This window comes from Agelaius phoeniceus, chromosome 17 (genome assembly GCF_051311805.1).
Source record: "Agelaius phoeniceus isolate bAgePho1 chromosome 17, bAgePho1.hap1, whole genome shotgun sequence".
Lineage (NCBI taxonomy): Eukaryota > Metazoa > Chordata > Aves > Passeriformes > Icteridae > Agelaius > Agelaius phoeniceus.
This window is the reverse complement of record NC_135281.1, coordinates 6,694,048-6,713,674: the sequence shown is the minus strand read 5'-3', so window position 1 is coordinate 6,713,674 and position 19,627 is coordinate 6,694,048. Positions and strand designations below refer to the sequence as shown.

Genomic DNA, 19,627 nt, shown 5'->3' with positions numbered 1-19,627 from the left:
ACTCGCCAGGAAAGCCTGGACAACTGTTCACAAACCAGTCTGGCATCCAGGGCTGTAAAACTAGCTTAAAATTATGAAAGAAGGTAAAATTTCAGGGCATTCAAATAGATAATGCAAGGGGGACTAATCCTATTTTCACAGTCAGAAAGAAACCAACCTTTAGCACAGATCCACAGCTTAGCGCGCAAACTGTCACGCGCTGCTGTCACACAAAATCTTTTCTCGGGAAGAGACAAAGAGAGGGATGTACCCACCACACTGAGGGATGTGTGTGCAGGAGACAGAGACAAAGAGAACTGCCAGGGTCACCCAGAGTGGCTGAGGAGAAAGAAGCAGGGGCACACGCCTTTGGAGAGCCAGGGCAGAAGTGAGCAAACAGGGCAATCCCAACATTAACAGCCCTGTTTAGACTTTGGAGCTATCAGGGACTGCAGGAGATAACCTATCCCTTCAATATTATCTAAAGCAAACCTCTTTTTTCATTAACCCTTATTTTTCTGGTTTGCAGGAATCTTTTCCTTTAAGAGCTCTTGGCAAGCCATTTTGGCTGCAGAATTTTGGGGACATCAGTCCCTTCGCAGGAGGGATGAGCAAGCCAGGTGGACTGAAACACCAAGTGCAACATACACCAGAGTTACTTTTCATCAGTCCCTTCTCAGGAGGGATGTGCAAGCCAGGTGGACTGAAACACCAAGTGCACATGCACCAGAGGCACTTTAATTCTTTGGTTGCTTCCAAGCTCCAAGAACCTGAGCCAGCACTCAGCTGCAGCACAAGAACCAAGCCCAGACCACCAGCACAGCATGCAGTGACATTGCTGCTGCCTCACTGCAAACACAGGTAGGTGAGAGCAGGATCACCTTTGGGAGAATTTTGGCAAAGAATTGCCCCAGGAACAGCTCTGAGAGTTACTTTAACAGACTGGGTCAAGAGCAAAGAGAATCTTTTGGTGCAATCTGTCACAACTTCGCACTGCAGACAAGAGAACTTCATGTTCTGAACACCATCCGCACACTGAGTCAGTGCCCCCAGCACAGGCTCCTTCTGCCTCCAAATGCTCTTTACACCATCATTAGCCTGGAAAGGTGCAAACAGCACAATTTGTGATGCAAAGCCAACGGCTGATTACTGCATGCAAACTTACAAGGTGAACCAGGAGAAAACAGGGGCAAACAACGACATCCTTACAAACGATAACAGAGACTTCAGCCTATATATCAACCTGTATTTTAAAAATAGGTTGATATTATTTTGGGGTGAAGTTTAAAAACTGTAGTAGATTACAAAAACCTGCTGTGTTGTCAGGAGTAATCACCTTGCAATGATGTCAACTAGAAAAACGCTTTCTCTTGCTGGCTGTGTAAATCACTGCTGTACTTGGGTTCATGGAAAAGAAGTTTTTTGTAAAGACTACCTGGAATCCTGACACCTCCTTAGCACAAGAGTGATGTCCCAAGAGCAGCTCACACAGAGTCTGTGTTCACACCAACACCACACCAGGACAGGGCTGGTGTGTTTGACTGACCTGGGTTTAATCCAGAACAAGGGCTCCTCCAAGGAAAAATGTAACAAATCGGGGGGGGGGGGGGGAAAAGCAGTTTCATTGACGTGCCTCTCCTGCAGCAGTGGACGGCCAGCCTGTGTGAGCAGCCAGGATCACACAGTTCATACACATGGGAGTGGTACATGCTCAGCGTCCTCAGGGAGAGGCTCTAATGGCAGTTGCTCAAAGCCTTTTATTAACCACGCCTTGACAGCTCCGTGTGGCTTTGGCCAGTGCTGGGCTCCTGCTTGCTGTAGGAAGGAAAGACTAAAGAGGCAGCACCCTTGGGAACAAGCCTCTGCAATGCTTGGTTTGAGAGTGTAAACTGAATGCACAAGACAAAGAAAGTGGCTGGTAGAAGCTTTAAATCTACCATGCAATACCACTGCTTGATGCACCAGAGTCAGACTATTCTCCTACTTGTTTAATATCATTCCCATTAAGCTGAACTGATGGGGTAGCATGGCCAAAGTCTTAGAATAAATTTGTTTCAGAAGACTGAGAACTTACTTTTATTACACTTGAGCTGGGTCCTCACTGTAGGAGCAACTCCCACAATGATCCCAGAGACAGGATTTTTTTGGTTGGGTCATTTTTTTTCCCCTTGTATCTACAGTGATTCCTTTAAAGTGTAGGGCTGCACTGGACGGATACAGCCCGATTTCACCTCTGTCCCCATTGTGGGTGAGTTAATTGATCACTCACCCACAAGAGGCCAATTCCAGCAGTGTCTAGAAGCATTTTATCAGAATCTGCCTTGCCACAAGTCCCATTCTCAAGTCAAGGGAGGGAATGCAATTCCCCTGCCTTAAGGGATTTTACCACAATTAGCATACAAGAAGAAATCTGATTCCAGCTAAAACACACAAGAAAGTAAACACAACGTAAATGTTTAATGACAGTTGAGATTTCTACACTTCTGTACTCCAGAGTCTTCTGAAGGAAGGGAAAGAGGGTGCAGAAAGAAGGATCAGCAGAGCAGTGTAGGACACGGTCGTTTTAAAGGCAATATTTTAATAACTAGCTGCACTAAATTCCACTGGAAGTCTTCAATTTACAAAATGTTACTTTAAGTCACTGATTTTAATCTCTTCATGCAGCTGTAATCTGTTTATTATGTTAAATCCAGGCCAAATCTCACTAGTTGACAACTGTTACATCACACCATTACAAATACCTGAATATAAAGCATAACCTATTGACACAGGATAAAAGGCTGTGGCTACATTATTATGCATGGTACACTCCTAGCTTCTTCAATTAAAAAAACTCCATGCAATGTATTATCAGTTTGGTGAGGGTTTTTTTGTTGTGTTTTGTTTGCTAGTTTGTTTTCCTTTTTTTGTCTTTCCATTTTTTAAAAACTTATAGGTGGCATCTCTTCATGGAACACACGGTCAACATTTTCAGATTCCACCCCATGAAGAACTCAAATCTGCCTTGAATAAGACATGAAGGGGAGGAAATGTTTATGTAATTTGTTTCCCATGTAAAAGAAAGCAAGCATAGTCCTCAAAAACTGAACTGAATCAATTCTGGTTACCCTGTACTTCAATATTAAGAGCAGTCCTTTCTTTACCTACGCAGAAATAACAAGTTGTGGAAACAGCTTTTTCTTTTTAGCTTTCAAATGCCCTCCACTACCACAGTCACTAAATGAGCTGTTTAAACCAAAGGAAATAGGTTGCAGGTGCAGAGTGTCATCAAAAGTTCATTTATCATTACACTTCAGACTCCAAGTGCTTAGCTAAAGGCTCCCATCATATCAGAGCTTCTGCTCTACAGCTACTGCAACATAATCACATTCTCTACTTTCCAGTTTTCTGAACATGGAACCTGATATTTTTAAAATGTTCACTGGTGAGAGGGGTAGAAACATGCTCGAAAAACTATGAGCAGTACAGAAGCAACCATAAAGATTCAAGGCTCTATTATTTCTCTTTAATATAACCTAAAGTGAGAAACCCAAGTTATAAATCTTATTTTCAGGGGTATTCCAATGCATTAGGAAATATTTATTTCCACTTGATTATTTTACAGCAGAAATAGGCAAAGGAAACAAGATGAACATCTAAGACTATTTACAATCTCATAATTTATTCCTGAATGATTCAGCTCTAATGGTATGAAATATTTTGAAATTTCTTGGCTGCCAGTTTTATATATGTTGAGACATTTTTTTTAAAGTTATGATAATTCTTACTAGAGTCAAAATTGAATCAATACATCTATTAAAATTTATTATCAATTTTACATGAATAACTAATACCAGCATGGAAGCTGCAGCCACTCCAGCTGATTTCACACTTTGCTCTCACACTAAGAGCCCAGAGCAGCAGCTGCACCATTCCCTCCTGTCCTGATCTCCCAAATATTTCAAGCCTGTGCTAGACAAAACCACATGTGGGAGTGAGAGCATTATCCAGGTATCCAGCAGAGAGCCAGGCTTACTCTCCTCTGAGCAAGTTCAGCTTTACCCAGGAGTGCACAGCAGCCCCAGCAGTTTCTGAAACTGCAATATCCAAATACATTTAATCTGTTTGAGTTTCCAAGCATTTCACTGACATTATTCTGCAAGTTTTAAAGTGTACCACATTATTTTTGAACTAGCAATTATCTTATTTCCTGTACTCCAGTCTCCAGCAGACCAGGGAAAATTTGCTCATTTTCCTGTGCTCACAACTGCGACCTGCGATCACCTTTTACTTGATCCTGTCAGATGTAAAAAGGCTCCAACAGTTAAAGCCTGGAGCCTTCTGCTTTCATTAATGGGCTGTGTAATACTAAACAGGGCCCATAAGTGGAGAAAGCTGCATGACAAGTAGCCCTAATACCAGAAGAAAGAATAGTTGTGACTAACTATTCTGAATATTAGCAAACAACATGAGATACTTAACTTCACAGGCCATCCTCAAAACTAAGCAGCTGCTCCAACAGATCAAGATACTCCTGAAGGGAAGTGTTTAATAAAATTGAGAATTAAGTAACAACTTGTAACAGGAATACTTTTCTTCTCCTGATGTTGTACTGAATACCCCAAATTTGTTGGATACAATGTAAGTTGAACCTGGTTTCCTAAGTTCGAGGTAAAGCAGTGCAGTAGTCTCTGCTCAAGAAAGGATCTACAACCAGAGAAACAGTTCAGCATTAGGTTTTCACAACAAGAGACTTTAGAGTATGAGTTACTTGAGATCAAAACATAAATCAAGACACTTTCTGTCACTGCATTCACTGTGACAAGTAGAGGAATCCTGTTGCACTTCCCAGTAAGACAGCTACCCTGATAGAGAAGCTGCAATTTTCCTTTTTAAGTGAAAGCCATAAGCAGGGACAAATAAAACAAGGAGGTCATTTGCTAATACCAAGCATGATATGCTAAAAAACAAACAAAAAACCCATCTAACTTTGCTACTATGAAAAATACAGTTAAGGTCATGCCCAGCATTTGTTCCATAACAAAGTGTTTTATGAACTACGTGCACATCTGATGTACAAGGGTAATTCTGGGTGGATTAAGTGCAAGGGAAAACTGCAGTGGCCTACAGGGAAGAAACATCTTCTGATTCTTGGTGTACAAAGATGCCTGACAACATTAGTCTGTGCCTTTTTGAAGTACCAATCTCCCCAAGTAATTTGATCTGAATGTAACTAAACCCATTCAGATGACAGGATCTGGGGAATCACATACCTGTAGTTAGCAAAGTGCTGAATACACCACCTAGTAGTATATACACACTGTAAGAATACCTGGCCGTGGTGAGGAAGAGGCAGGAAAGATTTAAAAAAGAGCCTGAGCTCCCAGGATGAGGAACTGAACAAGTGTCCCTGACACTTGCTGACCAAATGACACCACCTTCAGACCTGGATACAACAGACCTGTCACAAACCTCAAAATTACACAAATCTGCACTAATTCTTGAACCTTCAAACACATCATGGATGCTTAGAAGAAAGCCCTTCTGAACACTTTATCTTTCCAGAACTGAAAACCACTTGAAAACTTACTTGTCCGGCCTCTGGAGCTACTATGATAATGATTATCATTATACTTGTTTGTAGTCCATGTACTACAATAATTTTTAAATACTTTTCTTAGTACTGGTGAAAAACAATTAAAGTCAGGCAATGTTTGACTCTGGTTACCTATGGAGCTAATTGCCAAACACTAATTCCAAAGCTCTGCTGAAATCAAAATGTTAACACACACAAAAAGACATTATAAAAATTTATCTAAAAAAAAAAACCACACACTAACAAATTCCCTTTGAAATTCAAGTTTTCTTACTCTGGATTAGAATCTGACCATGAGGCTCCTGTGCTGGAGTGAATGGATGGGGTATTTACAAAAAGGGAGAAAAAACACAAAAACTTAAATTAAAACCAAACTAATTCTGCCCTTAATAAATGAAGCTCACATCTGTTTTGAACACTGTTTCATGCCATTGTGAAATACAGCTACAGGGGACTTATTTCACAAAACAATGCTCCACAGCTCATTCCCTACAAAGGAAGTAATTTAAAAATACACCCTAACTTCAGTACACAAAGGCTTAGCAAAGCTCTGATCCCTCAGAAATGTGGCCGTGGTGTCAGCATCGTTTCACATTCTCCCCAAGCACACTGAGCAGCACGGGCACAGCCCAAGCACAGATTGGCTCCTGGGAGATCCAGTGCCCCTGCTGAACTCACTATTCCTGCTGTCAGCAGCCGTGTACCCAGCTTGCTCAAGTGCACATAGACCAGATTCAGCTGGTGTGCAAAGACAACACTGGCAGCTTTGAAGAAAAATCTATCAGATTCTTGAAAGAGGCAAATATTGCCCAGGATGAGTGTTGCAGGAGAGGCCCGCTCATGAACACAGGGAAGGAGAATTTTAACTCAGGCTATGGTTCAAATGTAAATTCATGTTTTGCTGTGCACAGACAAGCTCATGTTTTGACAGTGATGTGGAACAAAACCATAAACTGACAATTATGCATCAGTGGACAGAAGTCACAACAACAGGACAGGAAGGAAGGGGAAAATGTGTTAGACAGAAAGCAGTGCTTCCAGAACAACAGCTTTACACCTTCACTTCTGAAACAAGAAAATGATGCACTTGCCAGTTCAACTGCTTCTGCCTTTTGCCCAGGATTCAATTTAAGAATTAAATTACTGGGATAGCCATCTTATTGCCAGCTGCAGCCTCCATCTACTGCAAGACAAACTATAGACTGGGGCAAATAAAGCTACTCTGTGCTGGGCTCTCCCAAGACTTCATGCTGACAACTAAAGCTGCCAAGCTGTACTTTTTATATCTATATGATTACAACAGCCTAAAACCCAGGAAGCAGCTTCCTTTAGACACAGGTGATGCTGAATAAGCCCACTTGATGATAAAAGAAAGACACTGTTTATGACAGCTACCAAAATCCAGAGAGCAGCATATTTTAAATTAGAAGGCTCTATCTCCTCATAAAAACAGGTATTTCAAGGACAGCCTGCTTATGCTCCCTAATGAAGTGCAGGTGACATACACAGCTATGATAACATGACTCAGACAAGATGACGGCTCCTCTGACAGTCCTCCAGGTTTTGGAGTAGGAAGAAGGCAGGAGGAGAGGAGATTGCAAAAGTGTAAAAGGCTCTTGAAAAATGCAAATGTTTTCCACGTTCATGTCCAAAGGTATCCTGGACAGCTGGAGAGATGTCCCATCTGATGGAGCAAGACGAAGTAACCCAAACACCTACACACTTCTAGGATGACAACTTGTGAGCATCAAGCTAACAGCACTGACATTCAGACTCTGATTTGTGCCAGTGCTTGCTTACTGCAAAGACGGATGGAGATGACACCTCCAGAAGGATTGGGCAACACTGCAGAAGTTAACCAGGGTCACTGTTGTTATGAGTTCATCTCACACTGCAGTTCTGTCCACATGAACCAACTGCCCCTGGGTGTCTGGCTGCTTACACTGTGCACAGGAACACAACCTGCACCTCACTTTTTCTACTGCAGAAAGCACGCAAAGACTTTTGCTCTGTATCCTTGAGGTGCTCTGTAAACCACACTGCAAGAATCTCATCTTCAGCCAAAACACAAGTGGTGAGGGGAAACACCAGCAAGGAAAGTTAACTCTGATCCACACATCAAAGGCTTTGCTGTGCACAAGCAGCATTACCACAGATACAGCACATTTTAACAGCCTCAATGACATTCCCGGTCCTCAAAAGAAAAGCAGGCTGCCTTTTATTCCCCATCTGGTGGTCATTAACTCTAGAGAACAAACCTCAGAGTACGTCACTAGCTCTCCTTCATCCCTCCATTTTGTACATGCTGCTTGTGTTGCAATGAATCATCCCCTTCACATGGATCTCCAAAGAGCTCCAGCTTCCCATTTCCCAAAAGGCTGGATTAAACTGGAGAGTGCTCGTCTGACTTGTAAGGTGCCTTCCTAAGGCAAGTTTAAACCAGTACCTGCCCATCCCAGCTATTTTATCTTTCCAAAAACTGATCTTACTCACACACTCACAAGCATTCACAAAGTGGGAGAAGACATAATTTGCTCTTCCTATTGCTCCAGGCCCAGTTAGGAGACACTCATGGCAAGGTGGCTGTATGGTGCAAGAGACTGATGTACTTGATACCAGAACCCTGCACACAAACCAGGAAGACACTGTCTCTCTATTGCAAATCCAGTGATTTCATTAATTGCAGAACCTTCCACACAACATTTCTAATTTGTACTGTATCATAAGTATTTGTAAAATAATATAGCACCACAGAAAAAAACACCCACCTTAGCCCGAGATGAGATTTGCATATAACAATAAGCTAAAACTGCAGAAGCTCCTTTTTTTTTTTTTTTACTATGTGCTGCCCTTTGATAAGCACCTCAGTCTTAAGCTGGAGAAGGAATTAAAAGTCAGAAGCAAGTGTCCAAGATGGAACTGAATCTCCATCCCAGCCAGACAGCTTTACATCTATTTCTGTGCTGGAAAAAAATCACTCCACTATGTTCTGGTTTCTCCAGCTCTGAGAAGAGCATAGTACTCCCTCTTTCCCCATTGTGCTGCCTGTTTAAACAATATGGCCTGAGGACAAGATAACAATGTACAGCACAAATGACCTTAAACCCAGACACAGCATCCATGAGTAACAAAATGTCCCTCCCTGGTGCTTCCTGCCTTCAGCTTCAAAAGAGTCTCTCTTCACATTGAACCCTCCACCCTCATGTCCTGAGCAGAGCACCGAGCACTCCAGACAAGGTGACAGCTGGCAAGGCAGCACTGCACCAAACCAGAAGCTGGAATAAGAATTGCCAACTTATCAGCTACTAATCTCCCTAAGGACAGCACAAACTCCATCCTCTTGCATCTGCTGCAGAGCAGATGAAGGAAGACAGCCTTCCACCTGGTTATCAGGTCTCCAAAGAGACTGTATGTAACAGGGGGTCTGTCTCCTGCTACTACCTGTAATTCTCTCCTCCTAAAACTCTGCTTACAAGTTGTGCTTAAACACTAACTCCAGAAATCTCTGCCTTTTACTTAGAAGATCACCATGTTTCTCAACTCCATCTCCAGCTACTGAAAAATCTGCAACAGACTCTATAGTTTAAAGGGAGAAAAAACGCTGGAGTGTCTTCTCTCCTAAAAGGTCTTTATAAGCCACCTCTGCAAAACAAGAAAGTGCAACCTCAGAGGAAGAGGAGCAGCTGTTTTGACAAGCCTGGCCCTTGTTCAAATACCAGGATAAGCCTTGAGTAGTAAAATATTGCCATCAATAAAAAGTTCAACTAAAGTACATTGCCCTGGCCCTAAAGTACAGGTCATCTATTCCATGTTACATGCACAGGAAAAGTTGCTGCAATGTTGTTCAATTGAAAATGTGTACAGAAGTGACAAATGAAAGAAAAAATGTTCTGGATAACACTCTACAAGTTCATGCTCTCGTGTGTCAGAAGCTGTGTTAGGCAACAGAGCAGAGTATGTGACAAATGCCAGGAAAAAATTAAAAAGCTATCTGCACTTGGGGATTGCTCCATCCCTAGGAATTATTTTCTTGACTTTTTAACTATGAAGCCACATCTCTGGCCAATGTCTAAAAACACTGTTCTTAAAAATTCTTAAAATTATTCCCTTTAGACACTGCCACACATCGAGCTGCACCAAACTGACAAGACATTTGGATGGAAACAAGACAACTTCCAATTTCCTGCTGCATACACTGAGTAATAGAGTGAGCCCAACACTTCAGAAATTCCAAAGCATTTGGTAAAACTTATTTCAGGGCAGCCAAACAGTGGATTTTAGGCAGAAAAGCTGTATGCAGTTTATGCATGTTCAACACCAGATCTCATATTTAATTTCTTCTTATAATTTTTTTCTTAAACACAGCAAAATATTCAACTACTGAGGTCCTAGATGCTTGCTGCAAAAATTAGTAACACTATGCAAATCAATGACTGGGATTACAAAAATGAGCAATAAGGAATAAAAGCCACCAGGGTCTTATTTTTAGAAAACCACTGAAAAATAGCATTATGGAAGAAAATGGACATCATGAAGAACCAGAACTATGCCTTCATTGAGAATGTAAGAGTATTTCTCCCCCAAATAAAGCTGCACTATGTGCTGAATGCTGTGTGTGTGAAAGAGACTGTCAGCTGTACACTGCAGCTGATGAGACCTAGCAGGCACTTAGCTAGTTGTCCAAACAACTAAAACATCAGTGTGTTATCAACACTATTCTCATAGCAAATCCAAAAGCACAGCACTGTACCAGCTACTATGAAGAAACTTAACTCCAGCCTGCCCAAAACCAGGACACAAGTACATCCCCACCATGGAACATGAGTTTAATGGACATGGCCAAAGATGAGTTACACAAACTGATAAAAATATTTTAGTGAAGCTGCAAGTACACTCCAAGCTTTCCTGAGGCAGAAATCAATCTCTCTCCAGTGATGGAAAGATACAGGCAGCTGCAGAATTACTCTGCTGCAAAGCTGAATTCCATGAATGTCCATCTGTCTGTAACATGTCTATGCTGGGCAGAATTATGAAGGAAAATCTCCATCTTTTGATGGGTACCATGATGCTCAGCATTCTGCAATACTAATAGAGAAGAAAGGCATTGTCTTGCTAACACTCCTTAAAAAGCTCCTTCTCTGACGAAGGTATAAGATAAAAATACATACAGGGACACCCACACAGCTCACAACTGCACAAAGCATATGGCAAGCTTGTGAACATGAACAAATACACTCACGTCAAAAATATCAATAAGGAATCCAAAAACCTCGACTGATCGGAAGCTCTGTGGGAAGCAACTTTTGTCTCTTTGAGACTGACAGGAGCTTCCAATTAAAACCATTTCCCAACAGTCTGATGCTGTCCCTCTTTACCCTGCCATCATCCCAATTTCAGAAGTCAACACCTTCAGACTTAGGCAGGGGTTTAAGTAGTCCAGGTGGAGATGCAGGGTGTTTTTCTTGAGGAGACACTGTCTGCCGAGGCTGAGTGACAGGCACCTACACTAACTTTTCCTGCTGTGCCTCCAGTGAGCCTGCACTGCCCCCATCCCATCAAGATAAGCACTTCAGACATTTTCCAGCCCCCGCCTCCAAAGCCTCCCAAGACAGAAGCAAGGCATGCTCACTGCTGCCCGTCCTTGGGACTCCTTCATATTGGGAACAGGCAGATCCCAAGCCCAGAGCAGCTGTCAGTGCAAGTCATTCTTCCAAACTGAACTACTGCTGCAACCACCTTCGAGAGAAACTGTTCAGACTCAAGTAACTGCCATGAAACAAGGTGAACTTCCCTAGGGTGAAGCAGCAGTAGAGTATTTTATTCTAGCAGAGAAACAGGCCTTGAGATGATGGAAAACATCACCAGAACTCTGTGACAACACTAGAAAATTTGTGAGGCAATTCTTACTTGAACCGCTGTCCTCCTCCTACTCATCTTCCCTCACTACAGAACTCCATCTCCATCATTAGTATTAATAGAGAACTAATTGCCAAGGTCTCCCACATCTCCAAAAGCATCAAGTCTGATCTCCATCAGTTGGAGGATCTCCCAGATTATTGTTTGTTGCAAGGACTGGCACAAAAATGTATTTCCTGCCACCGCTCCTGCTGACACAGAGAGGGATTTTTAAAAAAGTCCTAATTTTTTCTCAAAGAAGTCAGAGAATCATTGATGCTAAGTATACACATTACAGAAGAACAAGTTTCAGGAAGATTGACTACTGCTTCACATTCTCCATTTTCATTCTGAATTCTGGAGCTCTCACTTGTTCATCAGCTGAGCAGCTACAGAAGTCAAATTTAGAAACCAAATCTCCACTTGAAAACATGCAGGTATGCTCATATTTCTGAAGCCAAAACCAATTTTTTAATCCTCCTTACACCATACAGGTCACAAGAATCTAAAATTAACTTCTCCCTTTCTTTTCACATCACCTTCCTAAAGTCCTAACTCTCGCTGTGACACCACAAGATATTACAGCATTGACTAAGATCGGTAGTTTAAAAAGCAAGCATTCAAGATGAAAATATTTCCAACTATAAACCTCATTAAATCCACTGGAACTATTTAGCATTTATGTCAGCCAGGACATTTTGAACAAACGCTGTGCTAAAAATACTGTAGTCTCATACACACCGGGAAAGCACTACTACAGCGTGTTCAGCTGAGCTAGGGAATAGCAGGAGCCTGCAGCAGAAAAGGCTCTCTCTGCTCTGCCTGGAACAGCACTTCCACGCTGTAGTAATTCAGTGTTCAACCACTGATGGACAGTGGAAGCCACCAGAGCACACACAGGGGAACTCACTGGAGCAGGGAGCTACTGGCAGAGTAAGGACAACAGTAACTGGGAGCACTTTAAAAGGAGCTATCCTTTTAAATCCTACTGCACCTATGAACCGGGTTTTACATTTATTTTCTACTGTTTTTTTCAGAAGAGCAGAACAGCAGCAAACTTGCTGCTGAAACCACAGCAAGCTCATATCCTTTTCTCATTCCCTGACCAGGAGGATTCTGAAATCTAAAGATGATCCACATTTGGATGCTGACATGCTGAACAGCTCAGAACAGAGAGTCCTGCAGGGAGAAGGTACAGGCAGATGTGTCATATGCTCTGTCAAAAGGGACAGTCCCAGGACAGCAATGTAACAAACACTGATTTCAACATCAGCTATCTTCTCTCAGATTTGGAAAGCTAAGACACAGACCTTCAAAAACCCAGGCAGAAGCAGCATATATAACACTAAATAGACTTTGCTCCCATGTTTTGGAGTATGAGGTTTTCTATTAAATGGGGAGCAGTATCTATAAAACTGGAAGCCACAAAATCAATTAAATTTAATAAGCCAATAAATATTTGTGAATGCTCTACATGTTCTACAAGGATATGAGAAACTGAATCAGCACAACCAGCTCAAGCAGACTTGAAAGAGAAACTGTCCCATCTTGAAAAGCCAGGAAAAAAAATTATTTCCTAGGTTAAACTGTATTTCTCTTAAATAGTCACTGTGACATTAAAGCCCATCCCTGCAGTCCAGTAACAAAAAAGCAGATACACTGTCAGTGCTCCATTGGTTTTAGCAGAACTACAGCAATTTACAACACCAGGAAGAATCTGACCTGGAGCCTCCCTCTAACAGGACAGTGGCTTGTGCTATTTCAGCAGGTATTACTTTAACAGGAATCCAGTGAAATCATTAACAGAGGAATTTGAGTCAATGAGATGTTAAGTACTTGCTATAATTACATATTATTGCAGTTTCTGCTGACAGTGCAACTCAGGAGGTTGGAATTCAATGAACTATCTAACAAATATCTGAAGTCACAGTTGTAAATGAAATTAGATCTGATTTGTGCTTGATCACATTTATGAGCTGTGTGTCTAATTTACATGAAGCCATGTAAAAAAAGCACACTTTTACACAGGTCCCCTGGTTCAAAATTTTTCATGTTTTACAAAGTAAACAAAGAAGCCCTGATAACACATTAGTAACAGAGAGTGCTTAACACTGGAGTGAAAGAAGAAACATCTTAAGAAAACCTGCTAGGAGGAAGAAACACACGGGCCATTAACCCCTGAAACACATCTTCCAGCACATTTAAGTAATTCTGCTGAGTTTTAACAAAAACACAAGTCAGCTGCAGCTCCCAGAAACACACTCAACTCCCCACTCCCACCAGACACCCATTAAGTTTTAAACTAAATGCAGAATGTGTCAGAACAATTAACACAACAGACCTCAAGGTCTTTAGCAAAGCCCTTCTGAGGCTTCTGCTGGGGAAAATAAATACAACCAACTTATGTAGCACATGATAGTGAAGAACAGCTTACCAACAATATGTTTATTTACATTTCTGAGAAGTGTCATGAATGAGAAATTTACTTCAGAGTACTCTCACCTATCACAATCTGAAAATTCCCATCGTGAAGCTACACTGTCATATCCTAACAAGCCCTGAAAGAGATTGCTGTGAACATATTGAAAATCAATGCAAAAATAAAATTAAGAAATTTTGCAAAGATTGGCGTCTTATGTAAAATACTTCTGAAATTAAAAAAAAATAAATCTAAGTGGTTGCAGACTTAAAACTACCCAAGTATTGTTCTGAGGCTGTGGGCAGCACTTCCCACAATGCAGGCTCACCACCAGCACTGCGGTCTGGAGCAAAGGCAGGGAGCCATGCAAGGAAGGAACAAGCTACATTCTTCTGGATTCTCATCTCCACGTATCACAGAAAAGGCAAAGGAAATTTTCAGCAGAGATATCAATCTGCACCTAAATACTATTAATTACCTTTTGTACTTTGGATCCCTTGCCAAACATTTGACATTTAAAGCATTCCTGAGACGTGTTCCCAGGGAACTTAAAAGACAGTTTCTCCCTGCCATGTCACACACACACAGAGCACAGGCAGTGCCTTCACACTTCCTAAATCCGTGCAGTTTGTTTAGCACAGTGGCTCTAACAGCAGTGCTAAGGTACACACAGCCCTGTGCCAGAAGTGGCCCTGCTCTCCTTCAAAAAACTCTCACCCATCCAGAAGGCGCCAGCAAAGGCAGCAGCAAGGAAGCACAAATCTGGTCTCCAACAGACTGTTTCACAACCACTGAGAAATCCTAAAGATCTCTGCTATGTTGCTCTACAGTTTGTTAGCATTTAAATCACCCACACCTCTTATTGCACAGCTCTGTCATCCATGAAACATGAATTTAATGCAAAACACAAAACGTGCTGAAATTCCTTAACTTGTAAGGCATTTGGTTCAGCACTCCTGTTATTTAATTTGAATTTCCCTCTTGCTCATTCCTTTATGTTGCCAGCCTGATAAATACACAGATGCCCCATGAGTGCTTGGGCCAACAAAAAAAACCTGCCAGCTCCTGATAAGATGCTGCACCAGTAAGGGCTTCAGGTTTTTTCTCCAAAAAAATACTCACTGTTAAAGCAAGCCCCTCCTTCAAACATGTTTGAATTCCAGAAGCCACCTCTGTGAGGCTGGACAAATTCACACTTGACTCCTGTTAACGCACTGTAATGGTTACTCCAGTGATACTTGACCTCAAATTGCATCTTAACATTACTGGCCAAATCAACTGGAAGCAAAAAGCACTGCTTGGGGTGATGTCCTCAGTCTCCACACTGAGCACTTCTGGATTTTACACAAGTTCTGATCACAGGCTGCTGAGCAGCCAAGGCACTAATAGCAGTTAGTAGAATTTAGTAGTTTTGGAATGCAATTTGATTATTTTGCAAACAACAGTAATTTTTATCTACTGCACTCTGCAAACACAATGGGAGAGCTCAAAGTCAAGATAAATTGCTTTTAGTCTCATTGCCCTCAGTAGTAAGAGGTTGTTACATCCAACCCGAGTAACAAAGCTCTTAAAGGCAAAACTCAATAGAATCCAAATCTGTGGAGGTGGGGACATTTTCAGCATCCAAGCTGTAGTTGGAAACAATAATTTTGGACTCCATTTCCCTTCTGAATGCTGAGGACTGCAAGGATGTTACTTGCAGCAAAGGCTGGCTGTTTCAGCACAATACTGCTCTCAGCATGGTCTGCAAACAGGCACTGCTAGGACTGAACATGGAAAATTCTTTGCAATGCGTACGGATACTAAAAATACAGCTAAGGTGAAAAAAATACCCACCACAGCCAAACAGGGGGGAGAACCTGGATATTGACATGGAATGCAATTACTCAAGTTGGAATTTGCCCAGGACACTCTTGCTTAGAGTGATCTGGCAATTTAATGACAAGAAATAGCCAGGAACACGTATTTACAGCTGGCACCCCCTCTCATACCCAGCACTACCCTGCTATCAATGAAATGGGTGTGTAACCAGACCCAGCTACAACCAGGCTGCACCGTGGTGACCTACAATGGGCAGATCCACCCAACCCACTGCAGCTGCAACAACTTGTGTGACCACAACTCGAAGGAGTGTGTCCACTGACCCAGATAGGAACATTAGTAACAACAGGAAGCTTCAAAGTGCTTAAGCTGCTCTATTACTGATACACTAGCCAAAAGTCACCCAAAACACTCTTAACTAACAAAAATGTTTACTGCTGCTACACTCAACACTTAGAATGAGTCAGTACCAGCCCCCAGAAAAACTTCCCTTCCCCCAAATGTGAAGTACAGGAGGCCTAAAAGGAGAGTTTGGCTTTACTGTTTAGCGCTGCCTGACAATAATCAGAGTACAAACCAATTCTAAACATCTGGGGGAAAAAAAACCTGGCACTTGGGATTCCTACCACCCATTCCTAACCTTTGCCACTAAATAGGATCAAAAAACCAAGAAAATAAGAGTGAGAGCCTCGGTGCTCTGCCTGAAGGAGAACCGCCGTTCTCACATCCGCGTGTGACAATTCCCGATGCACCAGTGCAAAGAGCTCCTGTGCAGGGGAAACCAGGCTCAGAGCAAGAGAGGTGACAGATTTTCAGGGAGATCAGGGGTGGTCACAAGTTCAGAGAGTCCAGTGTCTATTCAGCATTATTCCCTTAGCAAGACTAACAGGGTTACACATACCTTCCAGTGCTGAAAAAGGTTTTGGGGTTTAGGGGCCTCTGATCAATGACAGTGATGTTACATGACTGCCACAAATAATTACAGTAGGAGGGAAAGGGTGCTGATGCCTGCACTGGTATGGATTTGTTGGGTGTGCTTGATTTACCAGGAATTCGGTTTTTCCATCAAGGTGTCTGACTTTGAATTTCTGTATTGAATTCCTTCAACACATGGTAGAAATAAAAACCACAGGAGTTTTAAGAGCTGTATGACTAAAGCTCTTAGAAGAATAAAACAGCACATGGTCACAATAGAGGAGAGAAATCCCTCTGAAAGGTTCACTGGAAGATGGAGTCAAAAGGTCAAATATACATCACTTCCTCTATGTACAACAGTACTAAATAACTAAAGCTTACCAGGGAGCATTTTTCCCTAAATAAAGATGATCCTTAGATGAAGCAAGTATATTAAAAATGCTTCAAGAGTTACACCCGTACTTCTTGGGAAATCCACTGCACCCTTTTTTCCTGATAACAATTATTCATAGAGCCCCACTATAAATTCAGAATGGAAATGAAGAGTTCAAAATGTGCATATTTAATACTGTCTGCTCCTGCTGCACACACACAATCACATTCCAATGAACTGACAGAACGAAAGGTGCTCGCAAGCGTAGATCTGTAAATATTTACACGCAATAGCCTACAAAGCAACCAGGCACGTGGACATCATCCAGAGAAGCATTCTAAAAATTAGTGTAACTATAAGTCAAGCAGATATTTTCAACCTCCTTTTGGTCCTCTAACAACTCAGCAGTCAGGGGACAGCTCAGAGCTCCTCACACATCCCAAACAGTGACAGTAATACACACACACAAAGGTTGGTTGTATACCCTCAACTCCTTTTCACCCTATTTAAGCCCTTCAATTTAACACCTATCAAATGAGACAAGGATTGCAATCAGCTTGCTTCCTATAAAAATTAATAAATTACCAGAAAAAGTTAGCAGTCAACAGGCTGATTAGAAAATATTGTACGTCTGTATATATATATATGAATATAAATATACATATAGACAGCTAGGCATATATATTCATATATAAATATACCAAAAATTATATATAAGTGTATATATATATTAAATTACAGGACTCCTGTAAATGTTTCTGAACAAAATAAAGTTAGCTTGTAAAGTCCCTAAAGTGATGCTGTCTACCTTTCTGGAATTGTCTACACTATGGTCTGTTGGGTTTTTTAAAGTAGGTTTTCATTTTAATTTAAAAAACCCATCTAACAAGTTAAAGTCACATCATTTAAATAGCCAGGAAGAAAATAAGACTGATCTTAAAATGGATGCAGCAGCTTCTTTTAAAGAGCAACATGTTGCAATCACCTTTCATTTTAGGGGAAGGGAGGGATTCCCTCAAAAGAACAGAGACGGGGAGCAGTGGGGGAGGGAGCCTGCGATTTAAAAAAAAAAAAAAAAAAAAAAAGGCGACTTGGGATTTTTAATTTTTTTTTTTTTTTTTTTTGCTAAAAACTTTGCTTTCCCCTCGGTTACAAGGGGCTGGTGCCGGGGATGGCGGCCCGGTGCCTCTGCAGAGGCGGCTCGGCGGCAGCTCGGGGAGGAGAAGGAGAGAAAAGCCACAGAGAGAGAGAGAGAAAAAGAAAATGGCGCAGAGACTAAGTCCCGACCGTCGACAAGGCGACTTTCCAGGGAGGAATCGGGGCCCAAAGGCGACCCCGGCAGAGCCGCTGCGCTCGGATCGGGGGCCTGCGGTGCCCCCACTCGGGGCGGCGGGGGTCGGGGGGGGCTGATCCCGGCGGGAAAGGGGCGCTTTTGGCAGCTCGATGGGAACAATGGGGCCGGTGAGCGCGGAGCCGGGACTTAGTCTCTGGGACGCCATGTCTGTGCGAGGGGCGCGCCGGGGCCGCACTCACCGTTCGCTCGGAAATCCGCCTCGATCTGCGGGGAGAGCACACAGGGACACACCGTCAGCACGCCCAGCTCCGCGGCGCTCCGGGGGACCCCCACCCCCGCCCTCACCCTCATTTTTAGGGGAATTAAATACTAAACGAGAAAAGCCCGGCGCGATGCGGAAGGTGATGGGGGAACCGGTGAAGCGCCCCCCCGGCCCCCGCACAGCTCATGAGGGGAACCCTCCCGAGCCCCCCAAAGGGGAGCGAGCCGGGGGAGCTCGGCAGGCGCCCCCTCCCCTTCTCCGCCCAGCCCGGGGGTCACACGCGGGTCCCCGCTCCCACCGCCCCCCATCCCACCGCGGGGGGACAGCGGGGCTGACAGGGCTCTGCCCAGACTTATGGGGGCGGCCGCGGGGCACGGTCCCCGTGCTAGGGTTACCGGGGGTGGCGAGGCGGCCAGCCCAGGGCCGGCACGGGGAGATGCGAGCAGCGCGGCGGGGGTCCCCCGGGAGCGCGCCCCGCGGGCGGGCACGGGGCACTCACCTGGGAATCGTTGTGCAGCTGGTCCCCGCTCATGCCGGAGGCGCGGGCGGCCGGGCGGAGCGGGAGGAGCGGCGGGCAGAGGAGCGCCGGGCGGAGCGGGACGCGGGGAGCGCAGCGCGGTTGTGTAACAGACTAAGTCCCGGTTTCGGCACTCTGCGCAGGCGCGGCGCCTTTTAAAGCGGCGGGGAGAGGACTGACGGGCAGGGGGCGGGAAGCGGCCGCGCACGTATTTGCATCCGAGCCACGCCTCCAGAGCCGGCATGATTTGCATGCGGGCCACGCCCCGCCGGCGTGACCGCCCCGACCCGCTACCTCCCCACCGTATGCTACGCCGGCTCGCTGCTTTACATATCCGGTCCCGCTCCTTCCTTTCTCTCATCCAATGGCGCGGCAAAATTCGGCTTCATTTAGATGCGAGGCCCCGCCCCCTCCCCGCGGCTGCCCGGCCCGGTGCATTGTGTAAGAACCCGTGCTGCTCCGTGCGCGCAGCGCGCATGCGCTACCTCCCCGCCCCGCCGGCTGTATTTGCATACGAGCCCCGCCCCTGGCCGCAGGCCCCACCCCCAAGGCCGCATGGCGGGCGGGCCGCTCTGAG

At 43.9% G+C, this 19,627-nt stretch overlaps 1 protein-coding gene across 1 annotated transcript in view; it reads right to left on the bottom strand.

Moving 5' to 3' along the window:
* The window catches only part of TOP1 (DNA topoisomerase I), a 66,020-nt gene extending 46,828 nt beyond the window's left edge, over positions 1-19,192 (bottom strand). The window contains exons 1-2 of the mRNA XM_077187263.1: positions 19,033-19,192; positions 18,511-18,535 (exon numbers count right to left, since the gene is read on the bottom strand). Of these exons, the coding sequence (XP_077043378.1) occupies positions 18,511-18,535; positions 19,033-19,065 (58 nt within the window). The 5' untranslated portion in view covers positions 19,066-19,192. The remainder of the gene's footprint in view (positions 1-18,510; positions 18,536-19,032) is intronic.
* Between the last annotated feature and the right edge of the window lie 435 nt (positions 19,193-19,627).